The 22,507-nt window shown below is 42.6% G+C and overlaps 1 protein-coding gene across 4 annotated transcripts in view; it reads left to right on the forward strand.

Moving 5' to 3' along the window:
* LOC119977295 (protein diaphanous homolog 3-like) overlaps positions 1-22,507 on the forward strand; it is a 729,004-nt gene that overhangs the window by 56,232 nt on the left and 650,265 nt on the right. For all 4 annotated transcript variants that reach the window (XM_038818049.1, XM_038818051.1, XM_038818050.1 and 1 more), the window contains exon 3: positions 1,379-1,546. In XM_038818049.1, coding sequence (XP_038673977.1) covers positions 1,379-1,546 — 168 coding nt within the window. The remainder of the gene's footprint in view (positions 1-1,378; positions 1,547-22,507) is intronic.

Genomic DNA, 22,507 nt, shown 5'->3' on the forward strand with positions numbered 1-22,507 from the left:
TTTCTTGACATTGAAATTGAACCTAGTCATTTTCCTTTTATTTTTTACATTTGTACCCAGTCCTGATCCTTCCACGAGGTATCTTTAATTCTTTCTGTTTTAGCAAGGATGGTCTTGTGGCAGAAATACGTTGAATGAGAATTGCAGACTGCAGTTGTGCTTAAATAAGCATATTTATCGCAGGCTCCAAATAAGTGTATACTCTTGAATGTAAGTACAGATCGCCTATTAAAGGCCATCTGTTAAAACTGCTGTATTAATTGAATACATTTAGTGAACACAACTGTCAAAATAAAATTGTGGCTAAAACTGAAACAAACATCAAAGCAAAAATAATTATTGCTGGATTGAATCTTACCAGTTAATGCGCAATCCCAAATGTTTGGGGATGCATGTTTTTTATTTTTGCTCCCTACTTCAAAACCATGATGCTCTTGAGCTTGGAGTTTACTGCAGTAAAAGAGTAGTGCCCAGGCATATATATATTCCATAATGAGGAGTTTGCTGCAAGATATTGTATTTTTGTATCTGAGATTGCTTTTGATACAAACCAGTTTTTATTTGACAACCTTGTTCCAGTGAGTTAACATAACCATGTGGTGCACAAAGGAATAATATGACTTGAGTTTCTTCTCACAGTGTATCACTTCAAGATTTTTTTTGAATTAGATGGACTTTTTGATCAGGAACTAGATGGGATTTAGGAGCTTGGAGAAAATTGGTGGCATATAAATATTTTATAATTGAATTACTAAAATGTTTTATTTCTGGTACGTGGGACTATCAGAATTTGTTTGCAACAATAGTGCTGAAGGAGTTTGAAACCTTCATCACTCAAGCTGTGAGTTATATTTGTCACTTCCCTGGATGGTACATAATAAGCATACCAGGCATAGCAAAAAATGTTTCTATCATTATGTTTCCACGTTACTTTAATTACAATGGGCAGCACAGTCGTTAGCACAGTTGCTTCACAGCTCCAGGGTCCCAGGTTCGATTCCCGGCATGGGTCACTGTCTGTGTGGAGTCTGCACATTCTCCCCATGTCTGCGTGGATTTCCTCTGGGTGCTCCGGTTTCCTCCCACAGTCCAAAGATGTGCAGGTTAGGTGGATTGGCCATGCTAAATTGCCCTTGGTATTCAAAAAGGTTAGCTGGGGTTACTGGGTTACGGGGATAGGTTGGAAATGTGGGCTTAAATGGGGTGCTCTTACCAAGGGCTGGTGCAGACTCAATGGGCTGAATGGCCTCCTTCTGCACTGTAAATGCTATGATTCTACAAGATAGAAGAGATTTGTGTACCTCTTACCTAAAGTTTTAATTTGAATTATTAAAATGTACAAATAAACCTGGTTGTAAATTCTTTTAACTTTTTGTAGCTGGACAGGTTTGCCAGTATCCGAGTTACAGGCAGCAGACGGGGAAGGCCAATTCTTAAGCAAGCACATCTTTCCGGTCGTGATTGGTCTGCACAATCGCCAGAAGATGAAGATTCTTCAAAGCAGCTGCCAGAGCAGGAAGTAATTTTACTCTTTGAAAAAATGATGGTGAGTTTTTTTGTGTAACCTCAGACTGCTACTTCCATAGAATGTTTTATTTGTTTCCTTTGAACCAAATTTACGACCCATTTTGTAATTTTAGAGTTGTATGTAAGTTTGTTCACAAAATTAATGTCTTGTTTTAAATTCGGTAATGGTAATACTAGATGTGCAACAAATGGTTTGAAGATGCATTGAATTATAGATAACCTCTGTTTTAAACACTTTCTGACAACGGAGGAGATTTATTTTTGGAGTGTCACGTTTGGTGGCGTGTTTTCTGGCGGCTTTTCAGTGAGATCTATACTGGTATTTATCCACACTTGGGGCGAAATCTGCCCAAATGGAAACAGAGTCCCATAGCGCGTGCGATTAACTGGGTGTTTCCTGGCATTCGGAGCGGCGAGAAACAGCACGCTATCGACGGCCATTTGCATAGATCAAGGACCTCGTCAAAGAACGCGTGGCCATGGCTACATTTAGTTCCATTTTCTGTAGTGAGGAGCTCTGCTCACCGGAATTCCTCCGTGTGTGCGTCTTCAGACTTCTGTATCTTCTGCCTGAAGGAAGTGTCTGGAAGGGGGCAAAGCCTGGGTGTGAGGGGTCTTTGACAATGCTGTCTGCCTTCCTGAGGCAGCAGGAGGTGTATACAGAATCAATTGGAGGACGGCAAGCTTGTGTGATGCGTTGGGCTGATTTCACCACACTCTGTAGTTTCTTGTGATCTTGGGCCGAGCAGTTGCCATACGAAGCTGTGATGCAGTCGGATAGGATGCTGTCTATGGCACATCTGTAGAAGTTTGTGAGAGTTGATGTAGACATGCCAAGTTTCTTTAGCTTCCGTAGGAAGTAGAGACGTTGTTGGGCTTTCTTGACTGTTGCATCACCGTGAGTGGACCAGGACAGACTGTTGGTGATGGTGACCCCCAGGAACCATCGACCATCTCCTCTTCGGAGCCATTGATGTACACGGTTTTGGGGGGGGGGGAGATTTAGGAGCTTGGAGAAAATTGGTGGCATATAAATATTCAGGACGATGGGCAGGGCCTGAAGGGCAGCTGGAGTGTGGGGGTGTGGGTAGGCGTGTTGTGAAGAATAACATGATGGAAGCTTCTCAGGTATTGTGTTTTAATAGTGAATATACAAAACTCTCATTCTTGGATGGTGCCCCCCCCAGTACCCACTCAGTGATGCTCAATCTTAATCATCTCTATGGTTATATCTAGTTGCATCCCCACGATGCATATCAGAGGATGAGGTAGCCTGTTGCATCTCGCACCCTAAGGCCCTTTGTGGACCTCCTCTGGGGGACCTGGAACCGGAGGGCCCCAGCCATCTTAAAAGTGTCACTGGCATCGCCGTGCCACCCTATTCTGCCCGCTGACATCAAGACCTGCCGTTGCCCGGAGGGAGGGATTCAAATGAGGTAGAGTCTGCCATCCTCTCCCTGGAGGCAGGCCCCCAGTTGGTTCCGCCGCTCCCTCCTCCCAGATGGTGCCTAGAGGACTCTGGGCGTTTTCATGGGACGGAGGGGCAGCTGGAGTGAGCACCAGTGTCCTCTGTGTCATCTGCTTCTCTGGTCCTGGCATCTCCCCATTGTCTGCGCCATGGTATTGACGCCCTTGGCGATGCTCCTCCGTTACTGGGATGCTCCTCGGTGACTGGGCCATGCTCTGCAGTATCCCGGCAATGTCCACCTGCATCTGTGGTACGTCCCTTAGAGACTGGAACCTCAGCCATGGTTAGTGCTGACTGAGTCACATCTTCGACTCATGATGCTGACGTCGTACTACAAACTTTCCATTGCGGTTGTCTCTCTAGCTTTGCTGGCCCTGGTGCCATGCACTGCCACTGCCATCTCCAGCACCCGCAGCCTTTCAGACTCCTTCGATTGGCTACGCACTTGCCTGAGTGTCGCTAAACCCCTTCCTGAATCTCAAGGCTATGCCCTAGTGTCTGCCTCAGCTCCAGGTTAACCTTGCCCAGAGGCTCGGCATCTGACTAGGACCCAGCTGAGTTCTGGGATCCAGCAGACCTCCGACTGCTGTTAGAAGATTGGGGTGATAGCTGTGTTAATGGTGGTCTCCTTGGAGCTGTCCTCCGAGGTGTTCTGTTGGGTGGCAGGCACGGCCCCGGATGGCCCAGCCCCAGCCCTATCAGGTGGAGATCCTGCGAGAGAATGGACATGTGGTTGGTGAGAGCAAAAGATCATTCTGTCTGACATGAACAACTCACTGAGACAGGTCACCTGAGTGAAGCGACAGTGGGTCCTCACCTCCACGTGCAAGCTAACCTTGCTGTCAGTTACCGCTCTCTCCTCGGCCAACTCCGTGATATCCAGGGCCTGTTCCACATAGCGGGAGAGGACTCTGATACTCGGAACGCCTGTCTGGGTCCTTTCCCGCTTGCTTTCTGTGGGGACTGAGAGGGGGCATTCTGAGCCGCACGCTTGATGCAACGGTGACTGGTCGATGGTAGGTGGCATGCATGGTAACCGCTCCTGGCCACAGAGGGGTTGTGCTGGTGGATGTCAGGGTGTGCTGGGGCGGCACGGTGGCACTGTGGTTAGCACTGCTGCATCACAGCTCCGGGGACCTGGCTTCAATTCCTGCCTTGGGTGACTGTGTGGAGTTTGTACTTTCTCCCTGTGTCCGCGCAGGTTTCCTGTAGGGTTATGGGAAAAGGGTGGAGGCATGGGCATAAGTAGGATGTTCTTTCCAAGGGCCAGTGCAGACTTGTTGGGCTGAATGGCCTCCTTCTGCACTGTAGGGATCCCATGATTCTAAGTATGGTGATAAATTACCACCTGCAAAAATGTGTGTTCCTTATCTGGGGGATGTGACAAACCTGATATAATTATCACACTTACTCCAAATAACTCTGGTCTATGCTGAAAATTTCCACATTTAAATCCACAATTAAACCATATATAAATTAACATGGACAAATACGTAATCATAGCTGCGCAATTTTCCGGGAGATTTAGAGCAAATCTGAAACCTGTGTGAATTACAAATGAGAAAAATTAGACTTCGATATATCTGGTTTGGAGTTTATTTATCAAGTAATAGATGGCATCGGGGTGTAACATGCAGATGGCTAGACTTCCAAAGTACTCCAGTGGCTCTTAAGTGCTTAGGCATGTCCTGACAATCTAATTTGTCAGTATTATCCCTTTGATGTAATCATAATAATCTTTATTAGTGTCACATTAACAGTGCAATGAAGTTCCTGTGAAAATCCCCTAGTCGCCAGGCTAAGGTGCCTGTTCAGGTGCACCGAGGGAAAATTCAGAATGTCCAATTCACCTAACAAGCACGTTTTTCGGGACTTGTGGGAGGAAACGGGAGCAGACTCTGGGAGAACGTGCAAACTCCGCACAGACAGTGACCCAAGTCACAAATCGAACCTGGGTCCCTGGCGCTGTGAAGCAACAGTGCTAATCACGGTGCTAAAGTGTCCTGCCCATGTGAAGTGTAGATTCTACTATTTCAAACCTAAGCATGGTTTATACTTCAGTAATGATCAATTTCACAACAGTCAGTTATAGTGCACTGAACTGATCAGAAATAGTACTGACGAAGCAGCAGCTTCTGAATGGAGGCTTGTTTAATGGTTATTGGTTGTGTATATTGTTAGCCATTTGGGGGAGATAAGCCTGATAATGTGTGAACAGGTTATTATTCCCTTTTGCCATATTTTCTGTTTGAATTGCATTTATTTTTGTGACCCATACTCTATCTCCAGTTTAATCTCTGATTTATTAAAGCCAAAGTTTTCTCTTTACAAAACGATCAAATTCATGTACGTGTAATTTGATACCAGTCTATTATGTTTAGCGTTGTTCGAATGACATGCTTTCAGTTCTCATTTAATCAGAATGCATGTTGAAGGTTTCAAAGTAAAGCATGAGAACTGAGCTGGGTATGGAAAGCGAGGAGAATGGTGTATAAGGAGCAAGTGTTCAGCGGGGAGAATGGGGTGTAAGGAGCAAAGTTCAGCAAGGAGAGCAGTGTATAAAAAGTGAGACTTCAGTGAGGAAAGCTGTGTATTAAGAGTGAAACCTCAGCAAAGAGAGGAGGTATAAAGAGGGTGTAAAGAGCAAGACCTCAGCGAGGAAAGGGGGATATAAAGAGTGACCTTAGCGAGGAGAGGAGGGTATAAAGAGCAAGACCTCAAAAAGGAGAGGGGGTTATAAAGAGTGAGACCCTTGTGAGAAGAGGGGGTATAAAGAGCAAGACCTCAGCGAGGAGAAGGGGTATAAAGAGCGAGCGCACAGAAAGGAGAGGGGGTATAAAGAGTAAACCCTCAGCGAGGAGAGGAGGTATAAAGAGCGACCTCAACGATTAGAGTGGGGCACAAAGAATGAGACCTCAACAAGGACAAGTGGGTATAAAGAGCAAGGCTTAATGAAGAGAGTTGGTCTGTAAAAAGTGAAAACTGAGCGGGGTATAAAAGTGAAACTTCAGCGAGGAGAGTGGGGTATAAAACGCGAGACTTCGACGAGGAGAGCGGGGAATAAAGAGCGAGATCTCGACGAGGAGATGCTTCAGCTGATAAGCCGCAAGCGCATGATTCTGGTGGCACAGTGGTTAGCACTGTGGCTTCACAGTGCCTGGGACCCGAGTTCGATTCCCGGTTTGGGTCACCTGTACTGAGTCTGCACGTTCTCCCTGTGTCTGCGTGGGTTTTCTCCGGGTGCTCCAGTTTCCTCCCACAAGTCCTGAAAGACGTGCTAGTTGGGTGAATTGGACATTCTGAATTCTCCCTCCGTGTCTCCGAACAGGTACCGTAGTGTGGTGACTAGGGGATTTTCACAGTAACTATTGGCTGCTATCGGCTACAGGAAAGGTAATTGCAAGAGTCCTCCTTAATCACCTTCTCCCTGTGGCTGAAGAGCAGCTCAATGTGGATTCTGCCCACTTGGGGACAGATCTTCTTCTTGGACATGATCTTCACCTTGCAGCAATTACAAGTGAAACGCAGGGGACAGCACCAACCCTTGTGCATGGCCTTCTTTTGAGGCACATTTTCTCTTCGTAGAAGGGTAAATAACGAGGGGGCATAGATTTAAGGTGAGAAACAAGCTATTTAAAGAGGATTCGAGGAAAAACCTTTCCACTCAGAGGGGGTGGGAATTCTGGAACTCACTGCCTGAAAGTATGGTGGAGGCTGGAATCCTCTCAACATTTAAGACGCATTTAGTTGAGCACTTTGTACTGGAAAATGGGATTAGAACAGATAGGTGCAATGGACCGAAGGGCCTCTTTCTGTGCTGTAAAATTCTGTGAAGAGGACATAGAGTTTACAAACCGATACAGATTGGTTAAGTGAATGGGCTCAGTTTGGGAAATAGAGAATATGGAAAATTGTAAACTTGTTTGGCAGAAAGAATGGAAAAGTATTATATTTAAATGGAGATTGTGTTTCAGAGGGGTCTGCGTGTTTTGTGCGTGCATTGCATAAGAATTCAGGCTCAGCAAGTGATTAGGAAGGCACAAGGAATATTGTCATTTATTGCAAGGTGTGTGGAATATAAAAGCAAGGAAATTTTTCTGCAGTTGGTGATACCAAGCCTGGAGTACTGTGGACAGTAAAGTTTGCCCCTCTAAGAAAGAATAGTTTTGCATTAAAAGCCGCTCAAAAGTTCAGTTGATTGACTCCTGGGATGGAGTATTATTATGAGGAAAGGTTGGACTTGTATCCATTGGAGTTTAAAATAATAACGGATATTCTTATTGAGAAAGTGATTACTGAGATGTTATTTCTCCTGATGGGTCTAGAATTGGGGAACAGAATTTTAAAAACAAGGCATCTTCCATTTAAAATGCTGATGAAGAGAAATGTTTTCTTGTTTTTTCAGTCTGTAATTCTCCTCCTCGGAGAGCAGCGAGGCTGGGTCATTGAATATTTTTCAGGTTGAATAAAATAGATTTTTGATTGACGTGGGAGTCAAAACGTATAAGGGGGTAGGGGTCTACCCGAAAGTAGAGGAGAGGCCACAATCAAATCAGCCATGATCTTATCAAATGTTGGAGTTGACTTGAGGGGCTGGATGGCCTTCTGCTCCTAATTAGTATGTTTTCATGTACTCCTATTTCTCTCCCTGTGACATTTTTGGTTCAAGTTGAATAAAAACAACCCCACTCGTAGTCCTCACAAGTAGTCTTGTATTTGCATAAATTGTATGTGCGTGGAGTGACGCGTGTCCGTCATCTCATGGGAATGACCCATAATGTCACAGCAAGGATGACAGCATAGGAGAAGTTGTGCAGTATGATGTCAGTGGCACCGTATCACATATAATACACAGCGATGCACATAAAACACTTTCGTTATTTCACCTGACTCCCCTCCTAATACTTCCTCCTACTGCAGTACATCACTATTGTTTCTTTTCCCTGAGTCCTTGTACTGTTCCCCAGTTCCTGCTCTTATTCCACCCTTCCCATGCTGCGCACGTGTTTTTCCAACCCCCAAATTTGACCATTTTGTCCCCATCACCCTTCCCCTGGAAATTCCCCGTCACAGTACAATTTTCAGTGTCATCACATGAACACTTTCTACATGTCATCCTAAACTCCTATTCCTTGTAATCCACAGATCCTATTCCTTGCAATCCACCTCTTCAGAAATCCCATTCCTTGTTATTATCACCTCATTGTTGACATGTTTTCAATCCACCTTTCCATCACTGTCAAAACTGACACTGCTTTCAGATAACTCCTGCACCTCTGATCATGCTCCTGGACTCTGACATCACTTTCTTTGTACTTGCTGTTATCGGATTGTGGTAAATTCTCCATGCTCCCAAACATGAAGACTGTCTCTTTCAGCAATCCACCAGACTGCAACCAAGCTTCTGGTTCTACCCTTGGACTCCCAACTCCTGATGTTCATACTTAATGTTTCCAGACGTTACGACCCTTTCGGTCTCCTTCCACTCTGCAGTACTGTGACACATTATGGGTACTGTCCACTTGCAGTACTGTGACACATTATACGCCCATATTTATGGGCATTTATATATGCACCGCCAGTTCGAGACTGAAATCTCCCGATGCCGGATCTCTGCGGAATCAGTCTTACCAGCGTCTTTAGTTCCCCACTCCAGAAAAGATATGTGTGGATGAATTGTAATCTGGATCACACCCAAGCATCTGCGGTGAATGACCCTGTAAAACCACCCAAAATAACAATTAGTCATTTTTGGGGGCAATCGTGCCCTCTATGTGCAAGATCGAGATCTAGTTCTTTGGCTCTTAAAAGAAATTGTGAAGCCATTACATCATTATTAAAATTTAATTTAAATTGCCAGATATGGGCACGTTCAGAGAAATTATCCTCAAAACAGTGCCTTTAAAATAAGCTGTAGTTTGGCTTAAACAAAAACAGAAAATGCTGGACAATCTCAGCAGGTCTGACAGCATCTGTGCCGAGAGAAGGGAGTTAACATTTAGAGTCTGGAATACTCTTTGTCACAGCTAGAGAAAACTGGAAATCGGATGAGATTTATACTGCTGTTTTTGGGGGGGGGGGGGGGGGGGGGGTGGAGCAGTGGGGCTGAATAGGGGGAGATAGCATGTGGCGTGATGTTCCGTGAACAATATTAATACTCAAACAGAAGACATGGCAGTATATTGTGTAAAATTTGCGAGGCACAGCTTGAATGGAGTGTCAGTATTCCAGCTGGGACCAGTGAGAGCCATATAGTCTGATTTCTTCCTAAAAAAAAAGAAGAAAGAGCCTTATTAAAACAAATGCATAAAAATGTGTGGTAGCTTGACCACAAAAAGGTAATCAAACCTTTAATATATAAAAATAACAAAGTTTAAAATACAGTAAAATCAGAACTAATGGCAGTTAGTTACGAACATGCACAGGTAACGACAACTAAAAACTTAGTGATGAAATCAGCAATGGATTTAAATAAGATGCATAATAATAACACTACAACAAAATGGATTTCCTCTGTTTAAAATCCTCTTTGTTTGCTGCCTCCCCTCAGCCCACTGAATTATCCTCAGCTTCAAAGCTGATGGAGTTTTCATTTGTGACTTCAATCTCTATCTTGATTCACTTTGCCTGTTGTACGACTGATTTTATTGTCCTCCTCAACCTCGCTTTCCATATAAACTTAATTATTTGTATTTATGATGTGGAGATGCCGGTGTTGGACTGGGGTGAGCACAGTAAGAAGTCTTACAACACCAGGTTAAAGTCCAAAAATCACTAGCTTTCAGAGCATTGCTCCTTCACCTGCTCCTTCACCTGAGGAAGGAGCAGTGCTCCGAAAGCTAGATATTTGTATTTAGTCATTGACCTTATCATCCCACGTTGCCATGCTCCTCCAATGGTCTCTAAATGTAAGCGACCTCCAACCACTTGTCTCTCTCATCATGCTCATCCTCTTTTCATGCCCAACTTGGGGCAAATCTCTGCTCCCAAGTCATGTACAACTGCATGTTAATACTAATAATCTGATCTTTGGCTTACCATTCACCATATTTCTTCTGCACCTATCAATCTGCTTACCTATTCCCTCTCTTCTACATTTGATATCTTTGTTCCCAGTAAAACCATTATACTCTCTCACCCTGCTTGTTCTCCAGGCCTGGTCTTCATCTCTGCTCCCTTGTGACCAAGGGGTTCAAACCTGGATGTATCTGGTGCACAATTATTTTAGTGATCTATTGAGATTGTGCTGGACCATGGTAAGTGCTATCAAGCCACATTCTTTATCTGCCAAATTCTATTATTATTTTGGATCATCCCAGAGAGCAAGATAACTCCTGACATCCAGTATCAAGTGTCTGTTTTTGCTTACACCAACCCCTCAGCTTTAACAACAGACCAAGTAGCTTGTAGATTAATGTAATTTATTTCCCATGAAACACAACCTCTCAAGTTCCTCCATGACCAAGCACTGAATCCTCCTCTCCCCATCTCTCCATATGTTCTCAAGCCCATGAAACTTGCTCTATCATCAATCGCCGACTCTGAGGCGGATGTACTAACTTTCAATTTTTGCTTTTATAAAGAAATAATTTGCATTTAGAATGAAATTGCACATCTTAAGGCTGTTCTAAAGTGCTTATATTTTTCGCTACTCACTGGTTCCCCAAAGTGGCTGATTGATTTCAGAGAACCGAAGAAAGGGTAACTTTAATCACTTTGATATTTTGAACCACTGCAATATGAAATAAGGTGTACATGCCTCATTAATGTCAAGTATTTATACAGTAATGCAGTTTACTGTAGATATTATGCAAAATTGTATTACACCACTAGACACAAATAATCTTTGCTTTTTATCTGGTGTGATTATTCACTGTGCTCTTACCTCTTGTGTTACAAATAGGAAGAGAGGCAAAATGAACTCCTTTATATTTCTCACCGCTTAGATGTTTGAATTTTTAAAATAGAGTGGTATCTTTCTCCCGATTCTTCTGTTTTAAAAAAAATCAGAAGTGATATTTACTCACTCATTCCAACCTTGCGATAAGTATGGTGACACAGTGGTTAACACTGCTGCCTCACAGTATCAGGGACCCGGATTTAATTTCGGCCTTGGGTGACAGTATGGATTTTGTACGTACTCTCTGTCTGTGTAGGTTTCCCCGGGTGCTCCGATTTTGGGGATAGGGTGGGAGAGTGGGCCTACGTAGGGTGCTGTTTGAGAGGGTTGGTGCAGACTCAATGGACCATAGGCCTCCAGCACTGTTCGGATTCTATGGTTTTATGCTTCAACGAACACAGACACGAGAACACAGTCGTGCACACACATACAGGCACGCTGTTGCACACGGCCTCACTCACATTTCTTCAAGATTGGTAATGACACAGCAAGATGGAATTGGTAACAGAGACATAGTCTGCTCTCCAGGCAATGGCGGGAATCTTCCAGAGAACCAGGTTTTGAAGAGGTTTATGCTTGAGGCAGATCTTTGTTGTCAGCCTGGAGTCTTGCTTTTGCTGTAGCAGTCTAAATATTCACAGTAGACTGCCGGGAGTCCAGCAATGTAGCATGAACTTTCCAAAAACCAAAGAAGCCGAGGTCATGTGGTGTTGCTCATTGATGAATCAGTTTCAGGTTAACACTCAATTTCTATGTCTCCACATCACAATCCATTGTTCACCTTTGACAATGGCTATCAGCACCTCTGTCAGTTTATCGAGTCTCTCTTTGCTCTAAGCCCAGGCTGGGGACACAGCTGCCTGCTGCTTCCTTGCTTTGTTGAATGTAATGGACCCACACAATGATAGGTTTCTAGATTCCACAAAGATGAAAATTGATCTTTGTTCTGTAGTTACTGTTGTAAGTTTCCAGAACTGTAATTAACTTTATGAAGCAGCCATGCTTTTGGTCCAGCAAAGTCCATTCTGAAATGAGCAGAGCAGAAAGTAAGGTTTGATTCAGACTATTTATGATCTCATTCATACCTTACAGACATGACACTGGTGAATATTTTTCATAAATCACTCTAAACTGTGGCTGTTTAATCATTAATTTATAAAATGTTGGTTTAATTGCAGCATTGACTAATGCCAGCTTGAATACAATCTGGTGTAGTAAATTGACATGTTGAGTAAATGAAGATTGTGGCTGGGTTCCACAGAAGGAAGCAGGAAAGAAGTTGGAAATCTTTGATATTCTCCAGAGACTGACACAAATTTAGACAGGTGGCTTTCTTTTACCCGATAACATAATAGATCAGATTGTGAACCGTGCAAGAGAAAATCAAATGTTTGCTTCAAATGATTAGTATCATCTGCTGCAGTTGAATGTTAATATTATGAATTACATCACACACCTGCTCATTGTCAGTTTTTCCAATTAGGAGGCAGATCATTAACGTAGTAAGATATTGAATTTTGTTTGGACTGAGGGAGAGGACTTGGGAGACATAAGTGGACTTTTTTTTGATGTATTTGTTGGTGGGTATTTGCCATGTTGATACTTCTGAAGTTAATGAATGAGAAAATAAAATATCTGGTCTCACAGGTTAGGTGCTTCAAGTGATTTTTAAAGATGATGTGGGTTTCTGCCTGTATCAGCCTTTCGGGCAGCGAATTCCAGATCTCCAGGTGAAAAGATTACCCCTAACTCTCCTCTAATCCTTTTTTCATTGCTATAAACCTGTTCTCCCTGGTTATTGGCCTTTCTGTTAACTAAAATAGTTCATAAGTCCATAAGATGTAGGAGCAGAATTAGGCCATTCGGCTTATTGAGTTTGCTGCACCATTCGATCATGGTTGATATGTTTCTCATTTGTTACCTACAATGCAACAGACCAAGAGCTGGATTGCAAAAGCAGCGAGAGAATCTTCTCCCTCGAACAGTGTTTTTCAAACTTTTTTTCCGGGGACCCATTTTTACCAACCGGCCAACCTTTGGGACCCAACCTGGCCGACCTTTGTGACCCACGCCGGCTGACCTGCGTGACCCACCATTTTCTCTTACTTTGTTTGCTGCTGACAAAAATGGAGGAAATGGTTTTGGGTCCCTTTGGCCCTCGTACACTCTCCTCCAATGGAACCTGTTGGATGAAAGTGAAGCCTTCTGGTGTTGGAAAGTATTGAGTCTCCATCTGTCCAAAGTTCTGAATTTTTTTCCTGTAAAGTTTTATCAAATAAACCCCCCCCCCCCCCCCAAAACTTGTAAAAAAATAAAATAAATAATATAAATGAATAAGCCCCCCCCCCCCCCCACTTGTAAAAAAATAAAATTAATAATATAGATGAAAAAAATGAATAAAAACCCCCCGAACTTGTAAAAAAAAATGAATAAAATAAATGGAAAAAAAAATAATTAAATGAATAAATGATTAAAAAAAACACTACATAACTTATAAAACAGAAAGCTACAACCGTTTAAAAGAAAAAAAGAGTGGTCGCACTGTGCATGCGTGCCTGATGCGCGCGTGCGCATTGCTGCTGAATTTGTTTTGACGTGTTCCTGGCCCCTTGCAGCCGACATTATGAAAAGCCGGCTGCTGCGCTGGGATTTGCGCGATCGGGGGCTCCGCGACCCTCCCGACACCCGCCCGCGACCCACCCGCAGGTTGAGCCCCCAACTTTGAAGAACACTGCCCTGGAACACATTAACTAGGTGCAGGAGTAGAACCATAGAATTTACAGTGCAGAAGGGGGGCATTCGGCTCATCGAGTCTCGCCCCAATTATCCCCACACTTTCACCCTATCCCTGTACCCCAATAACCCCACCTAACCTTTTTTTTGGACACTAAGGGCAATTCAGCATGGCCAATCCACCTAATCTGCACATGTTTGGACCGTGGGAGGAAACCAGAGCACCTGGAGGAAACCCACGCAGACACTGGGAGAATGTGCAGACTCCACACAGACAGTGACCCAAGCCGGAAATCGAACCTGGGACCCTGGCATTGTGAAGCAACAATGATAACCCACTGTGCTGCCCACGCCCAATTTTGCCGACCAAAATTGATTACCTCTCACTTATCCACGTTAAACACTATCTGTCACATTTTGACCCACTATCCTAACCTATCTATATAAATTTGTAAGGTTCTTATTTTCTCATTGCATCTTACTGTCCCACCTATTTTTGTTCCATCTGCGAAATTGGCTATAGAACCTTCTGTCCCTGTATCCAAGTCGTTAATATGGATTGTAAATAGCTCGGGCCCAAGGACCGAACCCTGTGCTACCCCATTAGTTACATCCTGCCACCCAGAAAAAGACCCATTTTTCCAGACTGTCTCCTGTCCGTCAGCCAGTCTTCTATACAAGCTAATATATGATCCCTAATCCCACGTGATCTCACATTGTGAATTAACATTCTGTGCGGCCCCTTATCAAATACCTTCCAGAAGTCCAGATATAGTACATCTACAGGATCCCCATTATCTACTAGGCTTGTTACATCTTCTAATAACTCTAGTAAATTAGTCAAATGTGATTTGGCTTTCAGAAAATCATGCTGACTGTGATGGATAACGCTTTGGCTTTACAAATGTCCTGATATTACGTCCTTGATAATTGATTCTAACAATATTCCAACTACAGATGTTAAACTAACTGGTCTGTAATTTTCCACATTCTACCTTCCTCCCTTTTTCAATAAGGGTGTTACGTTAGCATTTTTTCAATCCACTGGAACCTTTCCCATGTCTGGGGAATTTTGGAATATCATAACCAATGGATCCACTATCTCTGCTGCCACTTCCTTTAACAGCCTAGAATGGAGGCCATGAGGCCTGGGGGACTTGTCTGCCCTAATAGGTCCACTCCAGACCCCTCATAATTTTATACATCTCAAATAAATCTCCCCTCAGCCTCTTCCATTCCCAAGGCAACCTGGCAATTTTTGGCCATATTGAAAATTCTCCAATGTTGGCAACATTCTGGTACCATCTGATTAAATTGCTCCTCTGTGTGGTGCACACAATACTTTAACTGTGCCAAAATAAGTGTTTCATACAGGACTAGCATACACTCCCAATTCTTATACTTTATGCCTTGGTCAATAAAGGAAGTATCCCATATACCATCTTAACTATCCTTACAACCTGTCTAATCTCCAGGAAACTGTGGATGCCCACTCCAAGGTCCCTCTGTTTCTTTGTGTATCTCCGTACCTTGCTTTCCATCTCAAAATGCCTCTCACTTCTGAATTCTGTTTGTACATTTTTGGATGCAAGTGAAGGTCATTGAGATGTTCGCGTAATCTATAGCTCTCTTCGCATTTTCAACTAAATGGCCAATTTTCATACTATCTGCAAGCTTTTGAATTATATCACATTCCTTTAAATCTATATCATTGATCCAAACCACAAAAAGCAAAGGACCGAGTAGAGTCCTGCTGAACCCCAATTAAATCAACCTTCCAATAACAAAAACACCTGGACTGTTATACTTGGCATCCTGTCACAGTCAATTTTGAATCTATATTGCCATTCATTTTTGGATCCCATAAATGTTTACTTTACTGACCAGTCTGTCATGTGATACTTTGAAAAACCATGTTGACAATATCAAATGTGCTGCCCTCATCGACACACAATGTAACTTCCTCAAAAATTCAATTTAAGTCTGATTATTCAGACATGATCTTACCATAAAAAAATCCAATGCTGACCATCCATAATTGATTTGTGTGTTTCTAAATGACAGTCAACACTTCCTCAGAAATTGTTCCAATGATTTTCCCTTCATCAAGATTAGCCTGACTGGCTTGTAATTATTTGGGCTTTCCTCTAAATGGCAAAACAATATGAGCAGTCCTCCAACAACATGCCTGTAGCCATGAAGGATTGGAAAATGGTGATTCAATGCTCCACTATTTCCTCCCTGGCATCTGTGAACAGGCTGAGATAAATTTTGTAAAGGCATGACGCTTTGTCTATTTACAAGAATTGTAAGCCCTTTAATATTTTCTCCCCCACTATTATAATAATAATAATCGCTTATTGTCACAAGTAGGCTTCAATGAAGTTACTGTGAAAAGCCCCTAGTCGCCACATTGCGGCGCCTGTTCGCGGAGGCCGATACGGGAATTGAACCCGTGCAGCTGGCATTGTTCTGCATCACAAACCAGCTGTATAGCCCACGGTTCTAAACCAGCCCCTTATATTCATTCTATTCAATGTTTCATGCTCCCCCTTAACTACAATGTCTGGATTGTGAAGACATGCTAAGTATTCATCAAGAACCATAGCCGGATGGGATTTATCCTAGGATTCTCTGGGAAGCTAGGGAGGAGATTGCTGAGCCTTTGGCTTTGATCTTTAAGTCATCTTTGTCTACAGGAATAGTGGCAGAAGAATGGAAGATAGCAAATGTTGTCCCCTTGTTCAAGAAGGGGAGTAGAGATAACCCTGGTAACTATAGACCAGTGAGCCTTACTTCTGTTGTGGGAAAAGTCTTGGAAAGGTTTATAAGAGATAGGATGTATAATCACCTGGAAAGGAAAAATTTGATTAGAGATAGTCAACATGGTTTTGTGAAGGGTAGGTCATGCCTCACAAACCTCATTGAGTTCTTCGAGAAGGTGACCAAACAGGTGGATAAGGTAAAGCAGTTGATGTGGTGTATATGGATTTCAGTAAAGCGTTTGATAAGGTTCCCCACTGTAGGCTATTGCAGAAAATACAGAGGCATGGGATTCGGGGTGATTTAGCAGTTTGGATCAGAAATTGGCTAGTTGACAGAAGACAAAGGGTGGTGGTTGATGGGAAATGTTCTGACTGGTTTCCAGTTACTAGTGGTGTACCACAAGGATCTGTTTTGGGGACACTGCTGTTTGTCATTTTTATAAATGACCTGGAGGAGGGTGTAGAAGGATGGGTGAGTAAATTTGCAGATGACACTGAAGTCGGTGGAGTTGTGGATAGTGCAGAAGGATGTTACAAGTTACAGAGGGACATAGATAAGCTGCAGAGCTGGGCTGACAGGTGGCAAATGGAGTTTAATGCAGAAAAGTGTGAGGTGATTCATTTTGGAAGGAATAACAGGAAGACAGAGTACTGGGCTAATGGTAAGATTCTTGGTAGTGTGAATGAGCAGAGAGATCTCGATGTCCATGTACATAGATCCCTGAAAGTTGCCACCCAGGTTGAGAGGGTTGTTAAGAAGGCGTACGGTGTGTTAGCTTTTATTCGTAGAGGAATTGAGTTTCGGAGCCATGAGGTCATGTTGCAGTTGTACAAAACTCTGGTGCGGCCGCATATGGAGTATTGCGTGCAGTAATGGTCGCCACATTATAGGATTCATGTGGAAGCATTGGAAAGGGTACATAGAACATATAGAACATAGAACAGTACAGCACAGAACAGGCCCTTCGGCCCTCGATGTTGTGCCGAGCAATGATCACCCTACTTAAACCCACGTAACCCGTATACCCGTAACCCAACAATTCCCCCCATTAACCTTACACTACGGGCAATTTAGCATGGCCAATCCACCTAACCCGCACATCTTTGGACTGTGGGAGGAAACCGGAGCACCCGGAGGAAACCCACGCACACACAGGGAGGACGTGCAGAGGAGATTTACAAGGATGTTGCCTGGTATGGAGGGAAGATCTTATGAGGAAAGGCTGAAGGACTTGAGGCTGTTTTCGTTAGAGAGAAGAAGGTTAAGAGGTGACTTAATTGAGGCATACAAGATGATCAGAGGATTAGATAGGGTGGACATTGAGAGCCTTTTTCTTCGGATGGTGATATCCAGCACGAGGGGACATAGCTTTAAATTGAGGGGAGATAGATATAGGACAGACGTCAGAGGTAGGTTCTTTACTCGGAGAGTAGTAAGGGTGTGGAATGCCCTGCCTGCAACAGTAGTGGACTCGCCAACACTAAGGTCATTCAAATGGTCATTGGATAGTCATATGGACGATAAAGGAATAGTGTAGATAGGCTTTAGAGGGGTTTCACAGGTCGGCGCGACATTGAGGGCCGAAGGGCCTGTACTGCGCTGTAATGTTCTATAGGCACGTCTTGCGCCTCCACCTACAAGTTCCCTTTGGTTTCCAATAGGCCATACTCTGTCCTGGTTATTGTCTTGTTCCTATGAGGGTTGGTTAGCGCAGTTGGCTAAATGGAAAGTGTGTGGTGTAGTGTGGTACCAACAGCATGGATTCTATCCTAATGACGTGTGGAAGTTCATGGAGGTCTGCCTCCTTGCCTTACCACATGCTTGAAGTGGAGTTGTGCCCTTCAACCTGCACATCCAATCGCCTGTCTCTAATGAAGAGAGGTCCTTTTTTTCATTTTTCCAGCAGACTTTCAGGGATCTGGATATCAGTCCAAGAGGCATCCATGCAACTTGAAATTGAAGCTGTTTAGAATGCAGAAAAAAATAAAATGAATGGAACAGTGACCAAACTTTATTGTTTTTGTAGTGTTTTCTGATGCTGGAAGTTTTACTTAATTGTGGATAAGCATATACCCTATTCATTGTATTTTAGCTGAAATCAGGAAGCAAAGTATAGGTGTGTTATATGCAGGGAAGTACTGATAAATTAGAGTTTGATGCTAACTATGTTTTAGCTTGCAAACATCTTTTAAATTCTAAACGAACTGAACGTCAAATTGAAGGGAAGGATGATTGCTTTTGGCACTTTGAAGAAATAGATATTTTCCAAAAGTCATTGCAAGTTTGGCAAGTGCGAGTACAAAACCAAAGCCAAACCTATTGCGTGTTCCACACACTGCTAGGACACATCAAAGAAAACAGTGTTAGTAAGGGAACTGTCAATAGACTGGTAAGCCTTATTCAGTTGCATCTAGCTGCGCTGATGAACCATTTTTGTCGCTACTTTCCAGAGGAGAAGTTTCAGATTTTGAAAGAAGAGATGGGTGAAAATTCCTTTTGAATTTGAGACCCCATAGCCGATTATTAACTTACAGCTGACTACAAATGAAGAGATTCAACCTCTGCACGCCACCTGTGACAGCACATTAAAAATGCACCATGAGACTGCCAGCATTCTAAGGAGAATCTAGTGCTGAGTAAAAACAGCATTTTGTTGCTATTGCGCTTCACAATGACCTACATGCGCGGAATTAGATTTTCTGTCCACGCAACGATGAACACGGCACAGAGGAACTTGCTGAATTCTGCACCTGATATGCACATTGCCCTCCCCTATTGCATTAAAGGTAAACGAAAACGGTGTACTGCGAAGGTCGGCCAAAAAAGTGGGTCCGGAGGAAAAATGTTTGGAAAAACACTGGCTAAAATAGTTAGATCATCCTTGGGAGCTTTGATTTGGTCTTGTGATTCCTACCCAAAGATTGCTATTAAATATCCTGAGTAACACGGCACCCTCGAACATTGCTGGGATTGGTGGGACTTATCAGAAGTGATCATGATCAGGATTTAAGATTGTATTAAGCCTCAAGAACTTCTCTATTTTGTTTCCTGGTAGTTTTTTAGTAGGTTAAGATGGGAAAATTAAGACAGGTTTCTTTTGCTGCTTTCTGAAGTGATGATTGCTTCTACCTGGCCTGATTTATAATGCATAAAGTTGTGACCTCGGGGCTTGTTGTTTCTGTCTGCTTACTTGGTTTGTCATGGCACTCGCCCATTAGATTTTTATTGGTTGATCAGACACTTGAGATATTTTTCATTACTGCAGAAAGAACTATTTCCATAAACTACGATTATTTATAACCCAACAGATGTATGTATCATAATCACAAGGCACTCCAATTTGATGTAGTTTATTCCTGAGTGAACATTTTTGAGGCTGATATCTCAATTAATAAGGGGTCAGGGGTTATGGGGAGAATAGTGCAAGAGAATGGGAATGAGAAAAATATCAGCCATGGTTGAATAGCGGAGCAGACTCGATGAGCCAAGTGGCCCAATTCTGCTCCTGCGTCTTATGGTCTATATCCAAGAAACCACCTTGCTGCTTGTGTTAGAATTGACAGATTGATACAGGGAGAAGTTAGATTTAATTTCATTTTCATTTTCAAAGAGTGGACAATTTTGTCACCCGACCCTGGTTCTTCAGTGAATATTTACTTTGCTACTGGGGATAGTGAAATACTTGTAAACATCATGGATGCTAGATTTATTATGGGCCAGGGTTTAGAGAACACCAGAGTATATGATGGAGTTCACCTGACCCACAAATTTTAATGGATTTTAGTCATGGGGAGCACAAGGGCCCACTTTACAGGTATGATGCAACAGAGGTCAAAAGTATTTTTAAACAAAAAACATTATTCTATGAATCCAGTTAACATTTTATAAACATACAGTAAACATCTTATCAACTACCATCACTGATAATCCCCACAGATACAATACTCTATAGGTAACCCTTAATAACTTTCCTAGCAACATCCATAAGTCACATACCCTTTTTTAACAAAGTCAGCAGGTTTGAATTCTCTACAGAAAGCAGGTATCACTTTTAAATTATCAAGTGAGCTAAATAAATTCTTTAGATTGCAGAGAGAGAGATCAATACATGTTCTTGCTTAAATGCAGCTCCCAACTCCCTAAAATGAAAGTAAAACACAAAGCAGCTACCAGCTCAAAACAAGAGTGAAAGACAGAATCACATTCCAGCTCCAACCACACAATGACATCACTGCAGCCATTTCAGAATTCCATATGTTTTAATCATTTTGGGATTTTGGGTTTTATGTTCATCATAATTATAAGAATCTCTTAAGCCTCATACCTCCAGATGTATATTGGCTGTGCCTCTGATTACCTGCGGAAGTGTGCCTTGCTCTGTAGATCCTGGAGAGTATCCATGTATGAACAGTCTTTCCAAAATTGGCAGTGTTCTTAGGATATGAATTAATAAAATCCCTTTTTGGATGTGTTCAACAGCTGGTTTTATCTTAAAGCTTCACATCAACATTTTGTATCTTTAAATAGCAGCATGATGACACCAAACATCAGACTGTAAATGCTTGCTATTGTGTTTTTTGGTTAGGCATTTCTTTCCGCTGTTAATAATTACATATTTTTGTCCATATTTGTAGTGGGTTGAACTCTGGACAACTCATCCTGTTTTACACAAACCTCAAGTTCTGATTGCTAGCAGATATGTGAGCGGGAGAGACAGTCGGAGAAAAGGATGGACAAATAGATCCTCTGTGGGGGAGGGGCACATGCAAGTGGGAGCAATAGAGAGAAACGGAATGAAGTTGTCATTTGGGGTGGAGAGATCTAATTGGGAGTGGGAAGATGATGGTTGCAATAAACATTATGACTTGTAGAACATAGAAAAATACAGCACAGAATTCTTACCTCTGAGCCAGAAGCTCTGGGTGCAAGTCCAACTCCAGAACTTTATGGCGAAGGAAGAGATTCCTGGCACCTATTCTTATTCTTCCCACCAAAATTAATCACTTTGCACTTCCCTGCATTAACGTCCTTCTGCTACTTGTTTGCCGAGAGAGATTTGTGCTTGAAATGACAGCCAATGCAAACTCAAAATGAAAAAGTAGGGATGAAAGACAATAGGACAACCGAGAAGGGACGGGTTTTGTGAACATCAAGAGACACCAGGATCAGTTTATGAAAATTGGAATAGCACAAGAAAAGAGCCCTCAAGATGAGACATTGCACCTGGACGGCAGTGACGGGCGCACATAGTAGTCTCAACTACTATCACCAAAAAACTGATAGCCTTGTTGACCCATACTGCTTTACCCCTTCCTTCACTTCAGGCTACTTTTACAATAGAGAAGTTTGCTGTTTAGTTAAAACATTGTCCTGTTCAATTAAAAACCACCAAATACATTGACATAAAATGGACAGTGAGGTGAAATGGTATCACAAGCTGAATGTACAGTGAGGTGAAATGCAAGTTTAAATTTCGATAACAAGTTAAATATGAGGCTTCTGTGAAATGTGCAAGGCAGTGCATAGTTGTCATCGATGGAAACAACTGGCATGTCGAATTCTGCCAATTTCATAGAGAATCATAGCGATGTCCTCCAACGTGCAGATAATTAAACGCAGTTGGTATACAAATAACAGGCTCCAGGGCTTGGGCAAAAAAATTAGCTTCACACTCCAAAGCAGTACTGAGGGTGTAGTGCATACTCTGATGTGCTGCCATTTAGATGTGATAAGACTTGCTCCTAGGGTGGATGTAAAATCCTATGGCACTATTTTAAAGAAGAGTAAGGAGGTTACCCCTGGTTTCCTGGCTTTAATTATCCTCAAATCAACGATTCAAAAACAGATTATCTGGCCATTATCACATTACTGATTTTGGGAGCTTACTTTATGCAAACTGACTCTGTTTCCTGCACTGTAACAATAGTGCTTCTTCCTACTTCCTACATTGCTGTTATTTAATGTGTAATTAATAATGTATATGAACTGTGGTTTGTTATCTTCATAGGGATCATAACATTGTCTAAAATTGCCTGGAATTCTAATCCGGTTCAGCTTAATCTGTTTGTTACTTACTCTATTACCATGAGATGGTTTAAGATTTCCATTACATT

This window comes from Scyliorhinus canicula, chromosome 14 (assembly GCF_902713615.1).
Source record: "Scyliorhinus canicula chromosome 14, sScyCan1.1, whole genome shotgun sequence".
In the NCBI taxonomy this organism is placed as follows: Eukaryota; Metazoa; Chordata; class Chondrichthyes; order Carcharhiniformes; family Scyliorhinidae; genus Scyliorhinus; species Scyliorhinus canicula.